Raw genomic sequence first — 25210 nt, 5'->3', positions numbered from 1 at the left:
AAATAAGCTGCAAGAGCCATGACAAGGTAGCCCGGGAGATCACGATTTCATTCTCATCACACAGGCAGTCATTGAGCCTGCTGGTGTATGTTCCCAAGCTTATGTATCTTCTGCCTGATGAGAAGGGGAGAGAAGATCTAACGACCGGAGTGAGGGATGTCCTTGATTATGTTGGCTGCTTTCCCGATTCAGTGGGAAGCATAGACAGAGTCCGTAAGACCATAAGACATAGGAGCAGAATTAGGCCCATGGCCATGGCTCATGGCTGATCCCAGATTCCACTCAAACCCATGCCTTCTCGCCATATCCGTTGATGCCCTGACTGATCAGGGATCTATCAACTTCTGCTTTAAAATAAACCCACAGACTTGGCCTCCACCGCAGTCTGTGGAAGAGCATTGTACAGATTCACTACTCTCTGGCTAAAAAAATTCCTCCTTACCTCTGTTCTAAAAGGTCACCCCTCAATTTGGAGGCTGTGCCCTCTAGTTCTGGATACCCCGCAAGAGGAAACATCATCTCCACATCCACCCTATCTAGTCCTTTCAACATTCTGTATGTTTTAATGAGACCTGCCACCCCCCAGCATTCTTCCAGAATCCAGTGAGTACAGGCCCCAGCTGCAAAACGCTCCTGATATGTTAACCCCTGCATTCCCAGAATCATCCTTGTGAACCTCCTCTGGACTCTCTCCATTGACTCTCTCCTTTCTGAGCTATGGAGCCCAGAATTGTTAACAATACTCTGTGTGGCCTGACTAGTATCTTATAAAGCCTTAGCATTATCTCCTTACTTTTAGTATCTAAGAAGGTGAGGCTGGTTTTCCTGATGGATTGAATGTAGACAGTCTGTGAAGGTGATCCTGGTTTTCCTGATGGACAGAGTGTTGACAGAGTCTGTGAAGGTGATCCTGGTTTTCCTGATGGACAGAGTGTTGACAGAGTCTGTGAAGGTGATCCTGGTTTTCCTGATGGACAGAGTGTTGACAGAGTCTGTGAAGGTGATCCTGGTTTTCCTGATGGACTGAGTGTTGACAGTCTGTGAAGGTGATCCTGGTTTTCCTGATGGACTGAGTGTTGACAGTCTGTGAAGGTGATCCTGGTTTTTCTGTTGGACAGAGTGTTGACAGAGTCTGTGAAGGTGATCCTGGTTTTCCTGATGGACTGAGTGTTGACAGTCTGTGAAGGTGATCCTGGTTTTCCTGTTGGACAGAGTGTTGACAGAGTCTGTGAAGGTGATCCTGGTTTTCCTGATGGACTGATTGTTGACAGTCTGTGAAGGTGAGGCTGGTATTCCTGATGGACTGGGCTGTGCTCAGAACTCTCTGGAATTTCTTGAGTCTCAGAGAGAGCAGTGCTGGACCAAGCTGTAAAGCATCCTGGTAGGTTTCCTTCAGGAGGTCCTTTCAAGAGTCTAATAACAGCAAGATTGAATCTGCCTTTTATCCTGGTGGTACATATTCCCAAACTTTTTTATCTTCTGCCTGATGAGAGTGGAGAGAAGAGAGGATGTGTAGGGTCGATGGGGTCTTTGGTTATGCTGGTTACTTCACTGAGGCAGTGGGAAGTGTAGACAGAGTCCATAGAGGTGACGTGTAGAGCTGTGTCCACAACTCCCTGCATTTTGTTGCAGTCACAGGCAGAGCAGTTGCTGCAACAGCCTGTGATGCATTCGAATAGGATAACTTTGATACTGCATCTATAAAGGTTGGCGAGGGTCAGCAGGGACTTACAAGATGTTCTTAGCCTTCTGGGGAGGTAGAGATAGTGGTGAGCTTTCTTGGTTGTGGTGTCTACCTGCCTGGACCAAGCCAAGTTATTGGGTGAAGGTTACACCAATAAGCATCCAGCTCCCATGAACTCAATGACGGATCTCAACTCCTGACTCCGGCATGGAATCAATAACCCAACCACTTGCTGCCAAAGCAACTTTTCCTTCATCTGTTTTGGTACTTTTGCCAATCATTTCTTTCTGCATCCCAGACATCCCACCCTGCAAAAACTCATTTCATGGAGGTAGCACCCCACCCCTCCACAACCCCATATTTCACCGCCCCCCCCCGTCAACCTCCAAGGGTGTATGTAATACTTTGTTTAGTGATTTTGTCTAAATCTGTAAACCAAGTTGGGCATATGCAGAAAATGTGACATTAAAATATGTACTTATATTATATTATCATGTTTATTCTATTACAACTTTAAACAGGTCTACAGGGAGTTCGGCCTCATCACGTAGGACATCAATAGAGTAGCTCCTTAGCAGCCAGCCAGCTAGTTTAAATAACGTTAGCTATGCTAATGAACGAATGTCACCTGTTAAACTCACCTCAACATGTCTTTTACAGTCTTAACCCACCATGGGCAATAGAAAAGTCACTGTTGCAAACAGTACAGCGAGCAACACTGTCATTATTTTGACCCCTATTAGGCAGGGGTACACTTTAGTGTAGTCTGGGGTGAAGTACGTTTTATATTTTTTTTTTGAAACACTCTGCCATGGCGGTGCAGGACACAAAACTGAACTGATGGAGAGAGAGGTCGACTGTAAAGCCTGCCCACAGAGAAAACTGATAGGTCTACTTAGCACAAAGAGAGACCAATCAGGATGCTCGCTCTCGCTCCTGCTCCCGCTCTCGCTCTTCCTCTCAAAAAAATCAATTTCCGGGATATTATATGTAATTTTCGGGTGTCAGGGAGCTGCCATCAATATGTGGGAGACTCCCAGAATTTCCGGGAGAGGTGGGATGTCTGACATCCCTGGTGTTTGAATCCTCTCTGGCTATCAGGCAGCATTTGCAGACAAAGAAAACGTTCACTTCTCTCTCTCTGCATTATTGGTTTATCTGAACACTGCTGAAAGAAATGTCTCAAGATTCAAGATTCATTTTTTTTTTAATGTGTTCATTGAAACTTACAGTGAAATGCATCGTATGTGTTAACCAAGGTTGCGCTGGGGGCTGCCTGCAAGTCTCACCACACATTCCAGCACCAACATAGCATCTCCGCCATGCTCAGCAGAACACAACAACAGCAGCAAAACAAGCCCCATTCCTCCCTCCTACCACTGCCCACACACAGCCCTCTAAAGAGCACAGGCCTCCAGTTCCAGCCTCAGAGGCCTGCAGGCACTAGCCCTTTTTTCCCCAGCAGACTCTAAGAATTTCTCGGATTCTGCTCCGGCCAACGGGCCTTGAATTCCAGATTTACAATTCGACCCTCAGGCCTAGATTCTCAGCTTCGATCCCAGGACACACCGATCACCTGGCCTTGAACTTTGGTCTCAGCGATTCATGAACCCAGGGGGTCATCGGAACTCGCCTTCCTGCCTGCATGGAACTCTGGCCTCTTCCTTTCTCCACAGATGCTGCCTGACCTGCTGACTTCTCAGTTGTTTATTTAATCGCAGGTGATTTTCTATGCCAAATGCGGACCTTGAGAATCTTAGAGAGAGGCATACAGCACAGAAACAGGCCCTTCATTCTCACGAAGTCCATGCCGACTATCAATTACCTGTCTAAACCAATCCTACTTAATCTCATTTTGAAATCTCCTGATAACCCCATCCACTTGCCCCAGATTTTACCCTTTGTCTACACACTAAGGGCAGTTTACACTGGCCAGTTAACTTACCAACCCGCAAGCCATTAGGATGTGGAAAGAAACGGGAGCGTGCAAGAGAATGACACACAGTCACAGGAAGACCATGAAAACTCCACATGGATGGTGCCGGATGACAGGATTGAACCTGTGTCACAGATGGCGTGAGGTAGCGACTCTACCAGCTGCATCAACCAGTGCAAATTGTCCTCAGTATCTGTCATCACCTTCAGTACATTCAGAAACCTTCAGTACACTCAGTGGCCACTTTATTAGGTACACCCATACACCCGCTTGTTAATGCAAACATCTATCAGCCAATCATCTGGCAGCAACTGAATGCATAAAAGCATGCAGGTATGGTCAAGAGGTTCCATTATTTTTCAGGCCAAACATCAGAATGAGGATGAAATGTAATCTAAGTGACTTTGACTATGGATTGTTGGTGCCAGATAGGGTGGTTTGAGTATCTCAGAAACTGCTGATCTCCTGGGATTTTCATATACAACAGGCTCAAGAGTTTACAAAAAAATGCTGTGGTGGTTCTGTGGAAGAAAATGCCTTGTTAACAAGAGAGGTCAGAGGAGAATGGTCAAACTGGGTGGAGCTGATAGAAAGGTGACAGTAACACAAAAAACCAACGTTCTCTCTAAATTTTTTTACAGCTGTGCGAATCAACAATCGTTCTGATTAGAAAATATTTACACAGCCTGAAAACTGTGCGGCACTTCAATTCTAACATTAAATAAAGGAAAACTCAAGCTGTGTGGCAACAAAGGCTATGTGCACAGGAGCATTTCAGTTACTGTGCAGCCATGCACTTGTGTAGCTGAGAAGGAAGGGTGTGAGTAACCATGGGTAACAACAGTAATGTGCAAAATAACATCTCTGAACACACAACATGTTAAACTTTGAAACAGATAGATCAGACCTGGAGTCAATCTACAACTCTAGATGCCTATGGTGCGCTCGTAACATCATTAGAGATCTAGCCCATCCTGGACACTGCCTGTTCAATCTCCTTCCATCAGGTAGGAGAAACAGAAACATCTTAAGACCATAAGACCATAAGATATAGGAGCAGAAGTAGGTCATTCGGTCCATCAAGTCTACTCCATTCAATCATGGGCTGATTCAATTCTTCCAGTCATCCCCACTCCCCTGCCTTCTCCCCATACCCTTGATGCCCTGGCTAATCAAGATCCTATCTATCTCTGCCTTAAAGACACCCAATGACTTGGCCTCCACAGCCGCTTGTGGCAAGAAATTCCACAGATTTACCACCCTCTGACTAAAGTAATTTCTCCGCATCTCTCATAAATGGATGCCCTTCAATCCTGAAGTTGTGCCCTTGCGCATAAACATTAGCCAAAACATTAAGACTGAGAAACTGCTTCTTTCTGGGGCTCTTGTGCAGCTGAATAATGCTACACCCTGGCTTGCCAATGGTCTTTGTGTTATGGACTATCAAAGTCACTAGTTGCACGTAAATAAGGGTTTTTTAAAAATTAACCTGTACCACATGCATTGTAAATATCTGCTTTGCGCAGACCAGAGTATCACTGCAATCTCGTTATCTTGAGCAATGACAATAAAGTTCCATTCTATTCTATTCTCCAGCAACAAAAGACCATGAACGTACACTCAGTGGCTACTTTGTTAGGTACAGAATGTTGAAAGGTGAACAAAGTTACTGGAAAGACGTAGGTGGCAGATACAGAGTATTCGACAAAATAAGATGCAGCAGACATCATATTAAGACCCTTTCAGAAGAGGCCTGCCTCGATACTGATATTGCATGACATTTTATACGCTAAAGATCAAAGGACAATATATCTACATGCTTCCCTTTGAATTACGTATAACTTTCACACCTCCTTTTTCATACCCACACCACAGACACACAAATGAATTTTAAATCAGTATTGTTTGGCTTTCCAATTAACTGCGGCTAATGGCTTTTAAGAACACATTGTCCACAGCTGCATTTTAAATTTAATCTACAGTCCATATTCAGATCTGAAGAGTGGTGGCTGGAGTTAATTTTGCTATACGCCCGAAGTCCAGAATATGCTCCAACACAGGATGTACCTAATAAAATGGCCATTAGAACACATACTGCTCTGTATGGAGAGTGATGTATTGATTACACTAGTGGACAAAAATTCAGGGAGCGTAAATTGACATTCCACTTCTGTGGATCTTAAATTTTTCTATCTTTAACAGTGATGGAGGCTGTCAAATTGTCATGATGATTTCATTGAGGAAGGGAAGCCAGCTAAACTGTCTCTTTGTGACTCCAATCCCACAATCATGCAGAAATATCAATGGTCCTCTGAATTGGTCTAACTGTCAGCTTGATTACATCAGTCCATCAACGGAACGTGAGGCATTTGGGGAGTGGAGAGAAACCTAGAGCGCCAAACAGTACAGTACAGTGTGGGCCCCTCGGCTCACAATGTGCTGCCCTGTATAAACTTTCTGCATGATTAGTCTTCCCATCCCCATTCTGGCGTCTGTCCATGGCCTTCTTTACTACCAATGTGAGGCCAAACTCAGTCTGGAGGAGCAACTCCTCATATGTCATCTAGGTAGCCTTCAACTTGATGACATGAACATCAATTTCAACAATTAGCCTTCAACCTAATGACTTGAACATTGATTTCAATGTCGAGTAATTTCCTTCTTTTCCCATTCCCCATTCTGGTTACCCCTTCTCTTCTCCTCACCTGACTATCACCTCCCTCTGGAGGTGATCCCCCCTACTTCCCTTTCTCCCATGTCCACTTCCCTGTCCTATCAGATATTTCTTCTTTGACCTTTTACCTTTTCCACAGAACTTTATTGGTGGAAGGATTTGAGGGAATTTGAGGAAAGAAGTGGAATTAGTTTATTATAGTCACATGTTTGGAGATATAGGGAAAAGCTTGTCTTGCGTATTGTTCATACAGATTAAATCATCACACAGTGCACTGAGATAGAACAAGGTAAAACAATAACAATGCAGAATAAAGTGTGATAGCTACAGAGAAAGTATAGTGCAGGTAAATAATAAGGTGTAAAATGATAATGAGATAGATTGTGAGATCACGAGTCCATCTTATTATACAAGGGGTCCATTCAGGTATCTGATAATAGTGGGATAGAATTTGTCCTTGAACCTGATGATGTGTGCTTTCAGGCTTTTGTATCTTCCACCCAATGTGAAGGGGGAGGAGGGAGAATGCCCAGGGTGGGTGGGCTGTTCTTCCAGGAGGCAATGACATATGACCAGAAGATATAGGAGCAGAATTAGGTCATTTGGCGTGTCAAGTCTGCTCTGCCATTCAATCATAGTGGATTCTTTTCTGAACCCCATTCTTCTGCCTTCTCCTTTAACCCCCTTGGCAATCAAGCAACCAAGAACATGGGATTAGTCCTGATTATATTTTTAAAGCCTGCATGGACAGGAGAAGGCCAAATAGCACGTGTCATGTGTGAAGGTTGTGTGGTGGCACTGATTCCCATTTTTGCATTGTGATTGACACTGTTGTGAGCCACCCGGTCAGTTAATTGATTTACTGTTACCTGTTTTGTTTTGTTCCAGTTGGTTCAGTTGGTAAGTTGAAATCTCATCCGCCATTCTCTGTGCTTCATGCTGCCGTGTTTCATCCATCCAAACCCTCCACCCTCCATCAACCAACCAACATGCTCACTCGGTACTGTTGTCGCTGGTAACAAGGTCAGGCAACAGGAAGCCCATTTAAGCAAACAAAAATCTGAGAGGGGAGTATGGGTAATGTTGAGCCGAGAGAGAAGGTAAAATATATCTTCTGTCGCTTAAAATGTTGCTCCACAGGTTTTGACAGACAGGTAAGTGAAGGTTTGAAGTAGTATTTGGTGATTTTGGGGAGGGCCCAATTTTTGGTAGTTTGAGTGGGATTGTTTGATTTGAGGCAGATATCTTCCTAAGCAGGGGTCCCACTCCCATTCCACGGACCCTTTGTTTAATGGTAGGGGTCCGAGCATTTAAAGGCTTTTCTATGTTTTTCATACCTTCAACATACATTTCCACCTTTGTAATCAATGAAGTTCTTTTACAAATCTGCTGCAAAATGGAAAGCTAACAGCCATTTTCATCCTTTGAGCTCTGACATAGGCAATGCAATTCTCTCTGGATGGTGTGTGTTAATGGCGGGGACTGAGGAGACGCACTTGGCAGTGTTGTCTCCTTTGCCACCAGTAACCCTGACATGGAGATCCCACACACACTCCATCTGTAACCCTGACAGGGAAATCCCACTCCCACCTTGCCTGTAATTCTGACCTGGAGATAATACCCCCACTCTGCCTGTAACCCTGACAGGAAAATCCCATTCCCATTCTGCCTGTAACTCTGGCAGGGAAATCCCATTCCCACTTAGCCTGTAACCTTGGCAGGGAAATCCCATTCCCATATTGCTTGTAACACTGACAGTGAAATCCCATTACCACCTTGCCTGTAACCCTGACAGGGAAATCTCATTCTCACCTTGCCTGTAACCCTGACAGGGAAAACCCATTCTAACCCTGCCTGTAACCCTGATTCGGTGATCCCACTCCCATTCCGCCTGTAACTCTGGCAGGGAAATCCCATTCCACCTTGTCTGTAATCCTGACAGGGAAATCCCATTCCCACCTTGCCTGTAACCTTGGCAGGGAAAACCCATTCCCACCTTGCCTGTAATCCTGACAAGGAAATCCCATTCCCACCTTGCCTGTAATCCTGACAGGGAAATCCCATTCCCACCTTGCCTGTAACCTTGGCAGGGAAAACCCATTCCCACCTTGCCTGTAATCCTGACAAGGAAATCCCATTCCCACTCTGCCTGTAACTTTGACAGGGAGATCCCATCTATCTGTAACCATCAGGGAGATCGCACTGTTGAAGGAATTCCAAGTATTTCCAAGTATTCAGTGGAATCAGGTTTAGTATCACTGACGCAGATGATGTGAAATTTGTTGTTTTGTGGCATTGGTACAATGCAAGCATAACTCAATGTAAATTGCAATAAATAAATAAATCTGGAAAAAGCAGTAACAAGCTAATGTTCGTGGACCTTTGGAAATCTGATTTCGAAGGAAATGAAACTGTTTCAGAATCATTGAGTATGCACCTTCAGGCTCCTGTACCTCTGCCCTGAACATGGCATGAGACAGTAATAAACCCATTTAATGTCTATCTCTCTGTCTCTGTCTGTCTCTCTTTCAGCATGTGTGCGTGTTGTCCCTCTCTCTCCCTTAGTGTAGGTGTGTCTGTCTCTCTAAATATCTCTCTCTTTCTCATTGTGCCTGTCTCTGTCTCTCTCTCAGTGTTTGTATGTGCATCTCTCTCTCTCTCTCAATGTGTGTGTGTGTGTGTGTGTGTGTGTGTGTGTGTGTGTTCTGTCCCTCTTTCTTTCTTTCTCTCTCTCTCTTAGTGTAGGTATGTCTGTGTGTCTGTGTGTGTGTGTGTGTGTGTGTGTATGTATATATGTACCCCCCCCATCTCACTCTTTCTCCCTCTCTCGCTCTGTCTATAAATAAATTAATATAAATACATATTTTTCTGTTATATTCTGTCATCAAAATCCTGACAGGAGGGTCGAAGAGATTCAAGAAGAAATTTCCACCTTATTAATTCTGTTTATGCTCTGTCTGAGGAGTTTGTATGCTCTCCGTGTGTTTCCTCCAGATGCTCCAGTTTCCTCCCACAGTCCAGAGATGTACAGGTTAGGGTTAGCAAGTTGTGGACATGCTGTGTTGGTGACACTTGCAGGCTGTCCCAGCACATTACAAACAACACATCTCACTGTTGTTTCGATGTACATGTGATAAACGAAGGTAATCTTCTTAATTATTTGTAATTTTATGTCAAACACAACAAATTTCACATCATATAAGATAGTGATAGTAAAATAAATTTAAAATCTAGGTCCTTGAATAGTGAGATTTTGTAAAGTATGGGGAGTGGGACTGATTCTTGAGTTGTCCCAATGGGCAAGCACCAGTGGGATGGGTGGGGTGGCCTCGTCCCTGGGCTGCAGTTGTGTGCGGTAGCTTACGATGCCTCCTTGCTAACCGTCTGCTTCTTTTCCTCCTCGGCAGCCCCGCCGCAGTTCGTGGTGAAGCCCCGGGACCAGATGGTCGCAGTCGGCCGGACGGTGACCTTCATGTGCGAGGCGACGGGCAACCCACAGCCGGCCATCTTCTGGCAGAGGGAGGGCAGTCAGGTGGGTGCATGGAGGGGAGGGACCTCTCCACACTTCTGGTTTCCCGAAACTGCGGTGGGGGCAGTGGAGTAGAAAATGTTTGGGAGGGGTGGAATGGAGGTTATGGGGATGTACAGCATTCGAGGTTTCCACGCCTGAGCTGACTGCCTGCACTTCCTGCTGTGTTCACCGCTACGTATGCGTGGAGCAAGAGCATGAGCACTTCAAAAGCTTGCACCCAAAGGTGAGCCCTCCATGCAGTGGAAACTTGATTGATTTACCACACTTGCAAATGGCCATGTGTGTACCTACTACATTCTCAGAATCGATCTGATACGGTACAGTTACGTCCATACCCGTGTGTGCCTGGAGAAGGAGCACACAGTATCCATGGTTACAAAAGGGAGCTTTCCAGGACCGGGGTCCTAATGTGTCCTAGATATGGATAGCTTATTGACCAGACATTTAATGTGTTCTAGATTTGGATAGCTTATTGACCAGACATTTAATGTGTTCTAGATATGGATAGCTTATTGACCAGACATTTAATGTGTTCTAGATTTGGATAGCTTATTGACCAGACATTTAATGTGTTCTAGATATGGATAGCTTATTGACCAGACATTTAATGTGTTCTAGATTTAGATAGCTTATTGACCAGACATTTATCTTTCTACTTTGTGTGCCCTTCCCTTCGCAGAATCTCCTCTTCTCCTATCAGCCTCCGGAACCTTCCAGCAGGTTTTCGGTGTCACAGGTGGGGGACCTGACCATCACCAACGTCCAGCGGTCCGATGTGGGTTACTACAGTTGTCAGGCTCTCAACGTAGCCGGGAGCGTCATCATCAAAGCCTTCCTTGAAGTGACAGACAGTAAGCATCTGGGGGTTTATGAGGGAGACGTGGGCGAGCTCCAGCGATCTGTGATGGAGAGCCTCTCAGCCACACTGGGAATGGTAGAGTGGTGGTTAGCACAGCTGGCCCAGGTTCAGTTCCCGCCGTTGTCTGCAAGGAGTTTGTACCTTCTTCCCGTGACTCTGTGGGTTTCTTCCGGGTGCAACAGTTTCCTCCCACATTCCAAAGATGTTTGAGTTGCTAGGTTAATTGGTCATTGTAAATTGTCCCGTATTTAGTCTAGAGCGTAACTGGGCAGCGTGGCTCGAAGGACTTGAGGACCTATTCTGTGCTAGACCTCAGTAACGAACTAAACTGACCACAGGGTTACAGCCTCATGCAACACAGAAGCAGCCCAGCTGACCAAGACCCCAACTAAGGCCGTCCGTAAGCAGCAGCACAGTAGCGTAGAGGATAATGTATCACTTTACAGCAACACTAGTCAGGCTTCAATTACCTCCACTGTCTGTAAGGAGTTTGTACATTTTCCCCGTGACTGTGTTGTCTTACTCCAGCTGCCCTGGTTTCCGCCCACATTCCAAAGACGTAGAGGTTAGGGTCAGTGAGTGGTAGGCATACTATGGTGGCGACAACTGTGGGCGTCCCCAGCACATATTCAGACTGTTTCGGTCATTGACACAAACAGCACTTTTCACTGTTTGTTTCAATGTTACGATGTACCTATGTCAAATGAAGCCAACTTTCATCTTAGTTTATCTCAATAATGCTCATCTCCCATTTGCCTGCGATTTGCCCAAATCCCTCTAAATCTTTCCTTTCCATGTCCATATCCAGGTACCTTTTTAATCAGGGGCTCCCAGCCCTTTTTGTGCCATGGATCTCTACCATAACCAAGGCGTCTATGGACTCCTTGTTTTAAATGTTGTTAATGTACCTACCTCAACTGCTTCATTCTGTACACTGACCAGTCTCTGAGTTAAAATGGAGAGCTTCAGTTTCCAATTCAATCTTTCCCCTCTCACCTTAAGTCCATGCCCTCTAGTTCCTGGTTCCCCAATGTTGGAGGAAAAAATGTGCTCATTCACCTCCTTATGATTTTATACACTTTGATAAGACACCCCTCAGGTCTCCTACTGTCCAACGAATGAGTCCCAGCCTGCTCAAACTCTCCCTGAGGCTCTGTCCATCGAGTTCTGGCAACATCTCTGAGAGTGGCAGAACAGAGAGATAGGGAGGTGAAAAATGCTTGCCTTCATCTTTCATGGCATTGAGAGTGGGGACATTACATGCATGAAACATCAGTTAGGCCACACTTGAAAGGAAGGCTGTGATTACACAAGAGAGGGGACAGAGAAGATTCACAGCAGTGTAGTCCTGGACCAGCAGGCTTGAGGTTCAACATTCAAGAATGTTTGATATTATTTCCAGGACACAATTATAAAGGAAAATGATATAGTTGTTACTCCGGATCTGATGAAGCACAAAAAACAAACTCAATGAGTTAAGTAAAGTAAAGGCATCCGTTAGTCTTGCGCCTTGGAAGCTTTCCAGGGTGCAGGCCTGGGCAAGGTTGTATGGAAGACTGGGGCAGTTGCCCATGCTGCAAGTCTCCCCTCTCCACGACACCGATATTGTCCAAGGGAAGGGCATTAGGACCCATACAGCTTGGCACCAGTGTTGTTGCAGAGCAATGTGTGGTTAAGTGCCTTGCTCAAGGACATAACGCGTTGCCTCGGCTGGGGCTCGAACTCACGACCTTCAGATCGCTAGTCGAATACCTTAACCACTCGGCCACGTGCCCACACAATGAGGTTAAAGAACATAACAATAAAAGCACAATAAATATAAATACGTAAAGTAACATACCCATAGATTAATCGTATGTCCATAAAGTGACACTAGGCACAGAAGGTGGCTTTGACAGGAAATGATTAAGTAGTGGTGTTGGGGGATGTGGAGGGTTAGGCTAGTTGGTGGAGGTGTTGATCAGCCTTACTTCTTGGGGAAAGTAACTGTTTTTGAGTCTGGTGGTCCTGGTGTGGATGCTGCGTAGCCTCCCCCCTGATAGGAGTAGGACAAACGGTCCATGAGCAGGGTGTGTGGGATCCTTCACGATGTTATTGGTCCTTTCCTGGTGGGTAGGTTGGTGGCAGTGATGTGTTGGACAGTATTGGCTACCATTGTGGAGCCTTCCTGTCCACCACAGGACAGTTTCCGTACCGTGCAGTGATGCAGCTTGTTAGGGTGCTCTCTATTGCGCATCTGTGAAATGATGTTAGTATGGATGTGCAAAAGTCCATCTCTCTTTAGCCTCCTCAGAAAGTAGAAGCATTGCTGAGCTTTTCTGGTTGTGTAGAATGCAATTAAACTTGCTGAAAAGATTCACGGGGATCTGGTCTGAACCAGAGGGCTTGAGTTTCGAGAGATTGGCTGGGATGGGTCAGTTTGCCCTGGAAGGAAGGAGGCTTAGAGGTGATATAAAAGAGGTTCATAACATTGTAAGAGGTAGGTTAGTAGAGCCTGATTCCTGTGACAGAGGTGACTAAGACTAGGGGAAATGGATTTAAAGTAAGAGGGATTGGGAAGGGCATTCATAAGCAGATATCTAGAGATTGTTTCCTGTGGTAAGGTGACAAAATCTAAAGGACTTGGGTTTAGAGGGAGGAATTTTAAAGGGAAACTGAAGGGTAGATTTTTTACACAGTTATTTGGTGCCTGAAATGAGCTGTAAGAGGAGATGGTGGTGACAGGAACACACACAAAACAGTGGAAGAGCACAGCAGGTCAGACAGCATCTATGGAGAGGAATAAAGAGTCGTCATTTCAGGCCGAGGACCTTCATCAGGACTGGAAAGGAATGGGGAAAGAAGCCGGAATAAGGAGGTGAGAGGAAGGGAAGGAATACAGGTTAGAAGGTGATATGTGAGCCGGGTGAGGGGGAAGGTGAGTCAGTGAGGGGGTGGGTGTAAAAAAGGGCAGAAGAAGGAACCCATAGGAGAGGAGCATGAACCATAGGAGGAAGGGAAGGAGGAGAGGCACATGTAGGAGGTGATGGGCAGGAGGGAGGGGTTGAAATTGTTGGAAGTTGGAATATTCATGTTGTTAGGTTGGAGGCTACCCAGACAAAATATGAGGTGTTGCTCCTCCAACCTGAAAGTGGCCTCATCATGGCAGTAGAGGCGGCTGTGGACTGACTTGTAGGCATGGGAATGAAGATTGGAATTAAAATGGTGGCACATACTCTGACCCTGTTGATTATGAGTACAAAACAACGCATTTCATTGTTTGCTGTTAACAACATTTACAAGGCATCTGGGCTGGTTTCTTGAATCAACAGCGTATAGAGGGATATTGAATTAACGTTGAAAAGACAGAATACAATGATGTCCCTTTAGAACAGAGGCGAAGAGGAATTTTTTTAGCCAGAGGGTGGTGAATCTGTGGAATTCATTGCCATAGACAGCTGTGGAGGCCAAGTTACTGGGTATATTTAAAGTGAAGGTTAATATGTTCTTGATTAGTCAAGGCGTCAAAGGTCACCTACCTACAGGAAAGATGTAAATAAGTTTGACATAGTACCAAGAAAATTTACAAGGATGTTGCTGGGACTGGAGGACCTGAATTACAAGGTAAGCTTGAATGGGTTAGAGCTTTATAGAAGATTGAGAGAAAATTTGATAGAGATATTTAAAATTATGAGGGGTATATATAAGGTAAATGCAAGCTGGCTCTTTCCACTGAAGATGAGTGGGACTACAACTAGAGGTCATGGGTTAAGGGTAAAAGGTGAAATGTTTAAGAGGAACAGGAGGAGAATCTCTTTCACTCAGAGGGTGGTGAGGGTGTGCAACAAGCTGCTAGTGCAAGTGGTGCATGCGAGCTCGATTTAAACGAAGTTTGGATAGGTACATAAGTAGTAAGGGGTATGGAGGGCTATGGTCTCAGAGCAAGTCGATGGAAGTAGGGAGTTTAAATAGATCTGTACGGATTAGATGGGCTGAAGGTCCTGTTTCTTTACTATATTTTTTATGTGTCTATGACTCCGTATAAGGGGAGAAGGCTGGTGAATAGGGCAGAGAGAGAAAATAAATCAGCCATTATCGGAAGTTGGAACATACTCTTTGGGCCAAATGGCCTAATTCTTCTCCTATGTCTTCTGATCTAAGTGTGCTTAGTATAGATTTGCATGATAATCAGCAAATTGGACCAAATTTATTGGACCAATGTATTGGACCAAAGGGCCTGTTTCTGTGTTACACAGCTTTATGGCTCCAGGGTTCTATTTGATAGGGTAGATTATCAGAGACTCTATTGCTTCTTGAAAACCTGTAGTGCTTCTTATTCTCAGTACGTTTCTCTGAGATGTAAGAATCTTTGTGACCAGGTTTGTGGATTATACAAAGATAGGTGGAAGGGCAGATAGTGTTGTGGAAGCAGGGTGTCTGCAGAAGGACCTAGACAGATTGGGAGAATGGGCAAAGGAATTGGCAGATGTAATATAGTGTAGGGAAGTGTATGCTCATGTCCTTTGGTAGAAGGAATAAAAGCGTAGACGACTTTTTAAAAGGGAAGAAAATACAAAAGTCGGAGATGCAAAGGAACTTCGGAGTCCTGTGCAGAATTCCCAAAAAGGTTAACTTGCAGGTTGAATTGGTTGTAAGGAAGGTAAATGCAATGTTATCATTCATTTCAAGAGAACTAGAAAATAAGAGCAAGGATATAATGCTGAGGCATTATAAGGCATAGGTCAGACTGCACTTAGAGTATTGTGAACAGTTTTCGGCCCCTAACCTAAGAAACGATGTGCTAGCATTGCAGAGGCTTCAAAGGAGATTCACAGGAGATATCCCAGGAATGAAAAGGTTACCATATGAAGAGCATTTAATGGCTCTGGGGCTGTACTCGCTGGAGTTTAGAAGAATGAGGGGGTATCACTTCAAAACCTATTGTATATTGAAAGGCCCAGATAGAGTGGATGTGGAGAGGATGTTTTCTATAGTGAGTGAGTCTAGGATCAGAGGGCACAGCCTCAAAATTGAAATGATGTACATTTAGAACAGAGATGAAAAATTTCTCTAGCCAGAAGGTGGTGAATCTGTGTAATTCATTGCCACAGATGGATGTGCGGGCCAAGCCTTTGGGTATATTTAAGGTGGAGGTTGATGGGTTCTTGATTAATCTGATGCTCAAAGGTTACAGGGAGGAGTCAAGAGAATGGGGTTGAGAGGGATAATAAATTAGCCATGATGGAATGGCTCGATGGGCTGAATGGCCTAATTCTGCTCCTATGTCTATTGGTCTTAAAGACTAACTGCCATTAGTTTTAACTCAGGAGTTTCCAACTTGGGGTCCACGGTATTGGTCCATGGCATAAAAGAGGTTGGGAATTCCTGATTTCACTGGGCAGCCTAACAAGTATAACTAGACTGATTTCAGCTGCCCTAGAAATCAACAAAGTCAAAGTCAAGTTTATTGTCATTTTTTTGCAAGTACCTGTTCACACAGGTGCAATCAAAGGCTTACCTGCAGCAGCATCACAGGCACGGAACATCAGCTACACAGCATTCACAAGAAATGCATAAATTGAACAGTTTTTACAAGAGAGAGCAAGAATAGAACTTGAAATAAAATGTCCGTTTTTGTGCAAGGTGTTCAAAGTGGTCATAGTGTTGCTAAACTGTAGTGCTTAGGATGGTACCGGTTAGTTCAAGGCACTGCAGGTGCTGGGATCCAGGGTGACACACAAAATGCTGGAGGAACTCAATGGATCAGGCAGCATCTGTGGAGAAAAAAATGGACAGTCAAAGTTTTGGCACAAGTGAAGTCCAGAGGAAGAGACTTGACCCAAAACGTCAAATGACCACTTCCCTCCACAGATGCTTCTTGTCCTGCTGAGTTCCACCTGGGTTCCCAAACTGGTCTCCACAGACCTCTTAGTTAATGATAAGGGTCCATGGCGTTAAATAAAAAGATTGGGAACCCCTGCTCTAGCAGTTTGTGTGCTGTTCTGCTATCTGCTGCATGTAGGCTTGACTGATCAAGGCAGCGCTCGTCGGGCAGGTAAGCCTGAATAATTTTGTCCTGCTGCTCTTTATTGGTTCCAGGTAAACAGCAGCTGTGTGCCTGTTCATTGTTAAAGTCAGCGTGTGGGTAGATTCTTCCACATCTGTTTACATTTACTCCAAACTGGGATGTACCAGTAACAATTAGTCCTGTAATTACAGGCATGTCTGTGCAACAGCTGTTTGACATTGCTATTTGTGTCATTTATAGAAAAAATTAGAACTGAATGTGTAGGATTATGAGAGATGGAATAGACAGCCAGGCCCGTTTTCCCAGGGTGGCCATGTCCGACACCGGAGGACAGCTGTTCGAAGTGAGTGGAGGGAAGTATACAGGAGATGTCGGAGACAGGTTTTTTTACACAGAGGGTGGTGGGTGCCTGCAATTCACTGCCAGGGCTGATACAAGAGGGACATTTCAGAGACTCTTAGATAGGCACGTGGAGGTAAAATAAATGGAGGGTGTGGGCTGTATAGAAGGGAAGGGTTGGATTGATCATTAATATTGCCCAAATGAAAATTTGCAAAGTCCACAATGGGATTCGGAGGGCTCTCTGCGGCTGAGGAGTGGCATTTGTGGTGGGACTACTGGAGGTAATTGTGAGTGTTGCTTTTGAATACTAAGGATTTCTTGGTTAGAGCATCAAAGGTTATGGGGAGAAGGCAGGAGAATGGGTTTGGGAGGGATAATAAATCAGCCATGATGGAATGGCACAGCAGGCTCAATGGGCCGAATGGCCTCATTCTGTTCCAGTACACACGATGTGCTGAAGGAGCTCAGAAGGTCAGGCAGCAACTATGGATGGGAATGAACAGTCAACAGTTCAAACTGAGACCCTTCACCAGGACTGGTCTCAGCGCAAAACGTTAACTGTTTATTCCCACCCATGGATGCTACCTGCCCTGCTGAGCTCCTCCAGCACGCTGTGTGGGTTGCTCGAGATTTACAGCATCTGCAGAACCTCTTGTGTCTGATTCTGTTCCCACCTCTTCTGGTTTTAATTGATTCCACTTGTCAAAGCTTTCTTCAAATCATTTCCTTCCAGTCATTTCGGACCGGCCTCCACCTGTTATTCGTCAGGGCCCCATCAATCAGACGGTTGCCGTGGACAGCACAGTGACCCTCGGTTGCCTGGCCAGTGGCTCCCCACCGCCCACCATTCTGTGGCGGAAGGATGGGGTCTTGGTCTCCACCCATGACTCACGCATTAAGCAGCAGGAGATGGGAGCACTGCAGATCCGCTATGCCAAGGTACGTGGTGTTGATTCATTCTGTGGGAGGGTATCTCACTGGCTCCTGTGATGTGACCTGATTGTCTGTGGCAGCTCAGGTGACACTGGCAATTGTGAAAGGTTTGCATTTTCCAAGTATACAGACCGCGTCATGATTTCCCATAGCATAAAGCTGCCTCATCTGTGTCAAGGATGGGAGTTGAGAAGAAAATTATATTGGAATTTGACTTGGAGTTTGCTTATTATTGTCTTATGTAGTGAGATATGGTGAAATATTTATCTTGTATACAATTAATACAGATCAAATCAGTACAACAGTGCACTGAGGTAGAACAAGGGAAAAACAAGAAGGAACACAGGACCTACGAACAAACTCCTGCTCCTGTTTCCTGTACAGTTTTTGACTTTGGAATTGGAATTGGAACAGCAAAAGCACAGCGAAAAACTTTGTTTGACATGCCATCCATGTGGATTATTACATCAGTACATCAAGATAATTGAATAGGGTTGAGGCAGAAGGAAAGCCTTCCATTGGGGAAGGAGATGGGAATAAAGGGGAAGGAACACAAGGCAGACAGCTGATTGTGTGTGAGTGAGGGAGAGCACTGGGATGTGAGAACTATCTGAAATTCTGGTTAACAAACCTCTGGTCAAAGGAACCACGTTCTCCCCATTGAATCAGAATCAGGTTTATTATCACTGTCGTGAAATGTGTTGCTTTATGGCAGCAGTACAGTGTAGTACATTAAAAAATACTGAAGTTGCAATAGATAGATGGATAGATAAATTGATTTATGTATATATAATTGAGAGAGAGAGAGAGAGATGGATAGTGCATAGAGGAATACTGAGGTAGCATTCATGGGTTCAAAGACCATTCAAAAATCTGATGATAGTGGGGAAGAAGCTGTTCCTTAACATTGAATTTGGGTCTTCAGGCTCCTGTACCTCCTCCCTGATGGTAGTAAAGAGTAGAGGTTATGTTCTAGATGGAGATGGTGCTTTTTTGAGGCATCATCCTTTGAAGATGCCCTTGATGGTGGGAGGCTAGTGCCCGTGATAGAGCTGGCTGAGTTAAGGGTCAACGATGGAACTTAAAGCACACTCCATAACTTCAGACTGTTAATCTCCGTTGACTTTTGATTTGGTTTCTCCTTTGGGAAGGCATGGTAGCATAGCGCTTTACAGTACCAACAACTTGAGCTTAACTCGTGCTGTGGTCAGTAAAGAGTTCTCCGTCACCACGTGGGGTTCTCCAAGTTTCAAAGGCATATCGATGAGTAGATTAGTAAGCTGTGAGCATGCTGATTTGGCACCAGAAGCACTTGCGGATTGCCCCCAACATATCCTTGCCCTGGGTTAGTCATTGATGCAAACAATGCATTTCAGTGATAGTTTTGATGTATTGATGTACATCTGAAAAGTAAAGGTAATCTTTATCTTCCGTCCCTACAGCTGGGTGATTCAGGTATCTACACCTGCATCGTATCGACACCAAGTGGTGAAGCATCCTGGAGCGCACGCCTTGAAGTTCAAGGTAAAGAGTCTCCTTTCACTCTGAAAAACCATATCTTCCTGCAGATCAAGTAGACAGCTACCGGGGTGGGAATATAACCCTTCCAAGTTTCAGGAAAAGTGTCTCCAGCAAGTGCTAGATCCAGAGCATTGCCCATCTACACTGTCCCATCACACACTCCCGGGACAGGGACAGTTAGATACAGAGTGAAGCTCCCTCTACACTGTCCCATCACACACTCCCGGGGCAGGGACAATTAGATAGAGAGTGAAGCTCTCTACACTGTCCCATCACACACTCCCGGGGCAGGGACAGTTAGATACAGAGTGAAGCTCCCTCTACACTGTCCCATCACACACTCCCGGGGCAGGGACAGTTAGATACAGAGTGAAGTTCCCTCTACACTGTCCCATCACACACTCCCGGGGCAGGGCCAGTTAGATACAGAGTGAAGCTCTCTACACTGTCCCATCACACACTCCCGGGGCAGGGACAGTTAGATACAGAGTGAAGCTCCCTCTACACTGTCCCATCACACACTCCCGGGGCAGGGACAGTTAGATACAGAGTGAAGCTCCCTCTACACTGTCCCATCACACACTCCCGGGGCAGGGACAGTTAGATACAGAGTGAAGCTCTCTACACTGTCCCATCACACACTCCCGGGGCAGGGACAGTTAGATACAGAGTGAAGCTCCCTCTACACTGTCCCATCACACACTCCCGGGACAGGGACAGTTAGATACAGAGTGAAGCTCCCTCTACACTGTCCCATCACACACTCCCGGGACAGGGACAGTTAGATACAGAGTGAAGCTCCCTCTACACTGTCCCATCACACACTCCCAGGGCAGAGACAGTTAGATACAGAGTGAAGCTCCCTCTACACTGTCCCATCACACACTCCCGGGGCAGGGACAATTAGACGCAGAGTGAAGCTCCCTCTACACCGTCCCATCACACACTCCCGGGGCAGGGACAATTAGACGCAGAGTGAAGCTCCCTCTACACCATCCCATCACACACTCCCGGGGCAGGGACAGTTAGATACAGAGTGAAGCTCCCTCTACACTGTCCCATCACACACTCTCAGGGCAGGGACAGTTAGATACAGAGTGAAGCTCCCTCTACACTGTCCCATCACACACTCCCAGAACAGGGACAGTTAGATACAGAGTGAAGCTCCCTCTACACTGTCCCATCACGCACTCCCCAGGCAGGAACAGTCAGATACAGAGTGAAGCTCCCTCTACACTGTCCCATCACACACTCCCAGGGCAGGGAAAGTTAGATACAGAGTTAAGCTCCTTCCACACTTTTCCATCACACACTCTGAGGGCAGGGATTGTTAGATACAGAATTAAAGTAGTTTTGCTACTTTGCAGAAGTTGATAAATTCTCGTCCATCTCCAATCTGATGTTAACCCATGATGATCTTCCAGAGTTTTTACTGTTCAGTGCCTGTGGAGTAAGAATCAGCTTTATTATCACTGATGTACAGTACACTGTGAAATTTGTTGTTTTGCAGCGGCAGTACAGAGCAAGACAAAAATTACCATATCTTACAAAACATGACGAAATAGTTAAAAAGAGGAATAGTGAGGTAGCGTTCGTGACTTTATGGACCAGTCGAAAATCTGATGGCAGAAGGAAAATATTGAGTGTGTGTCTTCAGCCTGCGGTACCTCTTCCTTGATGGTCATAATCTGACGTTGCATTAAATTAGACCAAGCAAAAAGCTGAGAAAGTGGACCCCAAGATCACTGCTCTGTGCTTACAATCCACACAAAGCTGTGATGCTCAGTGGCCTCTTTCCAAGCTAGCTGTTTGGGTAACTTGGCGCAATTCCCCACCATATCTTCTACTTCTTCTAACTCTTGTGTATTTTCCCATCTTCTGCTGCGTAGGTGTTACACTGAATGTTTTCTTCAGTGCTGTCCTACACACGTGCTCTGTGTGGCATCTTGCCTATGTTGACACTTCATCATATTTGGAGAGCAGTGTCTTTATCCCAGGGTGGCGTAGGGGCATAACTTTTAGATGATTGTCGGCAAGTAAGGGGTGATGTCAGAGGTAAGTTCTTTATACAGACTGGTGGGTGTTGGGCACACCCGGCCATGTGTACTGGTAGAGGCAGATGCATTAATGAAATTTAAAGAACTTTCATAGTCACAAGGATGATAGAAAAATGGAGGATTATGTAGGAGAGTTGGGTTAATTGATCTGATCTGAGAGTAGGTTAAAAGTTCGGCTCAATGTTGTTGGCTCAACTGCCTGTACTGTAGTGTTCTATGTTCTACATTCTGTTTCATGACAGAATGTGGCAGCAATACAGCGTAAAATCATACAAATTACTCTACACTAGAAAAAGTAAATAAATAGTGCAAAAGACAAATAGTGAGATCACGTTCATGGATCAGTTAGAAATCTGATGGCGGAGGGGAAGAAGCTGTTCCTAAATCGTTGAGTGCAGGTCTTCAGGCTCCTGATGAGATATCTGACATTGTCTCAAGTTAGACCAAGCAACAGCTGAAAAAGAGGCCAGGAAACATTACTGCTCTGTGTTACAATCCACATTAAGCCATGATGTTTGATGGCCAGTTTCAGAGCTATTAGCTTGGGATAACTTGATGCGTTGCCTCTCCACATTTTCTATTTCTTCGAACCCTTGCATATTTTCCCATCTTCTTTCACTCGGCGTGAAGGAAACACATTATCCCATTGACAGCTAATTCTCCATTGCGGAGATCAATTTACTGTATCAGATTTCTATGACGTTGTGCAGAGACTGAGAAAAGCAGCTGATTCGGAGACAGACTACTATCATTCTTTCTGCAAAGTGAGATATTAAAAATCCTTTTCATTTAAAACATGTGAGAAAGGTTGAGTGAGCTAGGGCTTTTATGTCTGGAGTGAAGGAGAATGAGAGGTGACTTTATAGAGGTGTACAAGATGATCAGAGGCATAGAATGAGTGGACAAACAGACATTTTTCCCAGGGTGAAAATGACAAGTACAGGGGCATACCTTTAAGGTGATTGAAGGAAAATATATTGGGGATTTTAGAGGTATAGGACTGTGCAAAAGCCTTGGGCACATATTTATAGCCAGGGAGACAAAAACCTTTGCACAGAACTGTAGTAACTTTATGCATTGCACTGTACTGCTGCTGTAAACAAAAAACAAATTTCATGCCATATGTAAGTGATGATAGTCCTGATTCTGATATGGGTCTCTATTATGGACTGAGAGTGGGAAGGGGGCAGGGAGAGGGGAAGGGAGAAGGGAGGAAGCAAGAAGCACCGGAGAGCCATTCTTTAATGCTCAATCAACCAAGTGTTTGGAATCAAATGACCTTGTCTGGTGTCTCAGGGCTGGGTGTGTCTGCACCTGCGCCACCCAATGACCCAGACAATCCTTCCGCCACGTGTCCCACGCCCCTCCCTTGGTGCTCCAACCTCGCCACTCCCAACATCCTTTGCCCCCACCAGATTTATAAACTCGCTCTCTGCCCCACATTGAAACATAGAAAATCTACAGCACAGTACAGGCCCTTCGTCCTACAAAGCTGTGCCAAATATGTCCTTACCTTAGAAATTGCCTAAGGTCACCCATAGCCCTCTATTTTTCTGAGCTCCATGTACCTGTCCAGGAGTCTCTTATAAGACCCTATCATATCCGCCTCCACCACCATCACCGGCAGCCCATTCCACGCACTCACCACTTCCTGTGTAAAAAACTTACCCCTGACATCTCCTCTGTACCTACTCTCAAGCACCTTAAAACTGTGCCCTCTCTTGTTAGCCATTTCATCCCTGGGGAAAAGCCTCTGACTATCCACATAATCAATGCCTCTCATCATCTTATACACCTCTATCATGTCACTTATCATCCTCCGTCGCTCCAAGGAGAAAAGGCCGAGTTCACTCAACCTGTTCTCATAAGGCATGCTCCCCAATCCAGGCAACATCCTTGTAAATCTCTTCTGCACCCTTTCTATGGTTTCCACGTCCTTCCTGTAGTGAAGCGACCAGAACTGAGCACAGTACTCCAAGTGGGGTCTGACCAGGGTCCTATATAGCTGCAACATTACCTCTTGGCTCCTAAAGTCAATCCCACAATTGATGAAGGTCAATGCACCGTATGCCTTCTTATCAACACAGTCAACCTGCGCAGCAGCTTTGAGTGTCCTACGGACTCGGACGCCAAGATCCCTCCGATCCTCCACACTGCCAAGAGTCTTACCATTAATACTACATTCTGCCATCATATTTGATCTGCCAGAATGAACCACCTTACACTTACCTGTGTCAAACTCCATCTGTCACTTCTTACCCCAGTTTTGCATCCTATCAATGTCCCGCTGTAACCTCTGACAGCCCTCCACACTATCTACAACACCCCCAACCTTTGTGTCATCAGCAAATTTATTAACCCATCTCTCCACTTCTTCATCCAGGTCATTTAAAAAATCGCAAAGATTAGAGGTCCCAGAACAGATCCCTGTGGTACACCACTGGTCACCAACTTTCATGCAGAATATGACCTGCCTACAACCACTCTTTGCCTTCTGTGGGCAAACCAGTTTTGGATCCACGAAACTATGTCCCCTTGGATCCTATGCCTCCTTACTTTTTCAATAAGCCTTGTATGGGGTACCTTAGCAAATGCCTTGCTGAAATCCATATACACTACATCTACTGCTCTACCTTCATCAATATGTTTAGTCACATCCTCAAAAATTTCAATCAGGCTAGTAAGGCACAACCTGCTTTTGACAAAACCATGCTGACTATTCCTAATCATATCATGCCTTTCCAAATGTTCATAATTCTTGCCTTTCAGGATCTTCTCCATCAACTTACCAACCACAGAAGTAAGACTCACTTGTCTATAATTTCCTGGGCTATCTCTACTCCCTTTCTTGAATAAGGGAACAACATTTGCAATCCTCCAATCCTCCAGAACCACTCCTGTCCCCATTGATGATTCAAAGATCATCGCCAGAGACTCAGCAATCTCCTCCCACAGTTGCCTGGTGTACAACTCGTCTGGTCCCGGTGACTTATCCAACTTGATGCTTTCCAAAAGCTCCAGCACATCCGCTTTGTTAATATCCACATGCTCAAGCTTCTCAGTCCGCTGCAAGTCATCACTACAATCACCAAGATCCTTTTCCATAGTGAATACTGAAGTAAAGTATTCATTAAGCACCTCTGCCATCTCCTCCGGTTCCATACACACTTTTCCACTGTCACACTTGATTGGTCCTATTCTCTCACATCTTATCCTCTTGTTCTTCACATACTTGTAGAATTCCTTGGGGTTTTCCTTAATCCTGCCCGCCAAGGCCTTCTCATGGCCCCTTCTGGCTCTCCTAATTTCATTCTTAAGCTCCTTCCTGCTAGCCTTATAATCTTCTAGATCGCTATCATTACCTAGTTTTTTGAACCTTTTGTAAGCTCTTCTTTTCTTCTTGACTAGATTTACAACAGCCTTTGTACACCACAGTTCCTCTACCCTACCATCCTTTCCCTGTCTCATTAGAATGTTCCTATGCAAAACCCCACACAAATAGCTCCTGAACATTTGCTATATTTCTTCTGTACATTTCCCTGAGAACATCTGTTTCCAATTTATGCTTCCAAGTTCCTGCCTGATAGCTTCATATTTCCCCTCACTCCAGTTAAACGTTTTCCTAACTTGTCTGTTCCTATCCCTCTCCAATGCTATGGTAAAGG

The 25210-nt window shown here is 45.1% G+C and overlaps 1 protein-coding gene across 10 annotated transcripts in view; it reads left to right on the top strand.

Moving 5' to 3' along the window:
- Positions 1 to 25210, top strand: part of robo1 (roundabout, axon guidance receptor, homolog 1 (Drosophila)) — a 708427-nt gene that overhangs the window by 598261 nt on the left and 84956 nt on the right. For all 10 annotated transcript variants that reach the window (XM_063050245.1, XM_063050243.1, XM_063050241.1 and 7 more), the window contains 4 exons: positions 9702 to 9826; positions 10506 to 10677; positions 17768 to 17973; positions 19410 to 19491. In XM_063050245.1, the coding sequence (XP_062906315.1) occupies positions 9702 to 9826; positions 10506 to 10677; positions 17768 to 17973; positions 19410 to 19491 (585 nt within the window). The remainder of the gene's footprint in view (positions 1 to 9701; positions 9827 to 10505; positions 10678 to 17767; positions 17974 to 19409; positions 19492 to 25210) is intronic.

Source organism: Mobula hypostoma, chromosome 6 (assembly GCF_963921235.1).
Source record: "Mobula hypostoma chromosome 6, sMobHyp1.1, whole genome shotgun sequence".
Classification (NCBI taxonomy): domain Eukaryota; kingdom Metazoa; phylum Chordata; class Chondrichthyes; order Myliobatiformes; family Myliobatidae; genus Mobula; species Mobula hypostoma.
The sequence above is the reverse complement of the archived record's forward strand: the minus strand, read 5'-3'. Positions and strand labels throughout refer to the sequence as shown.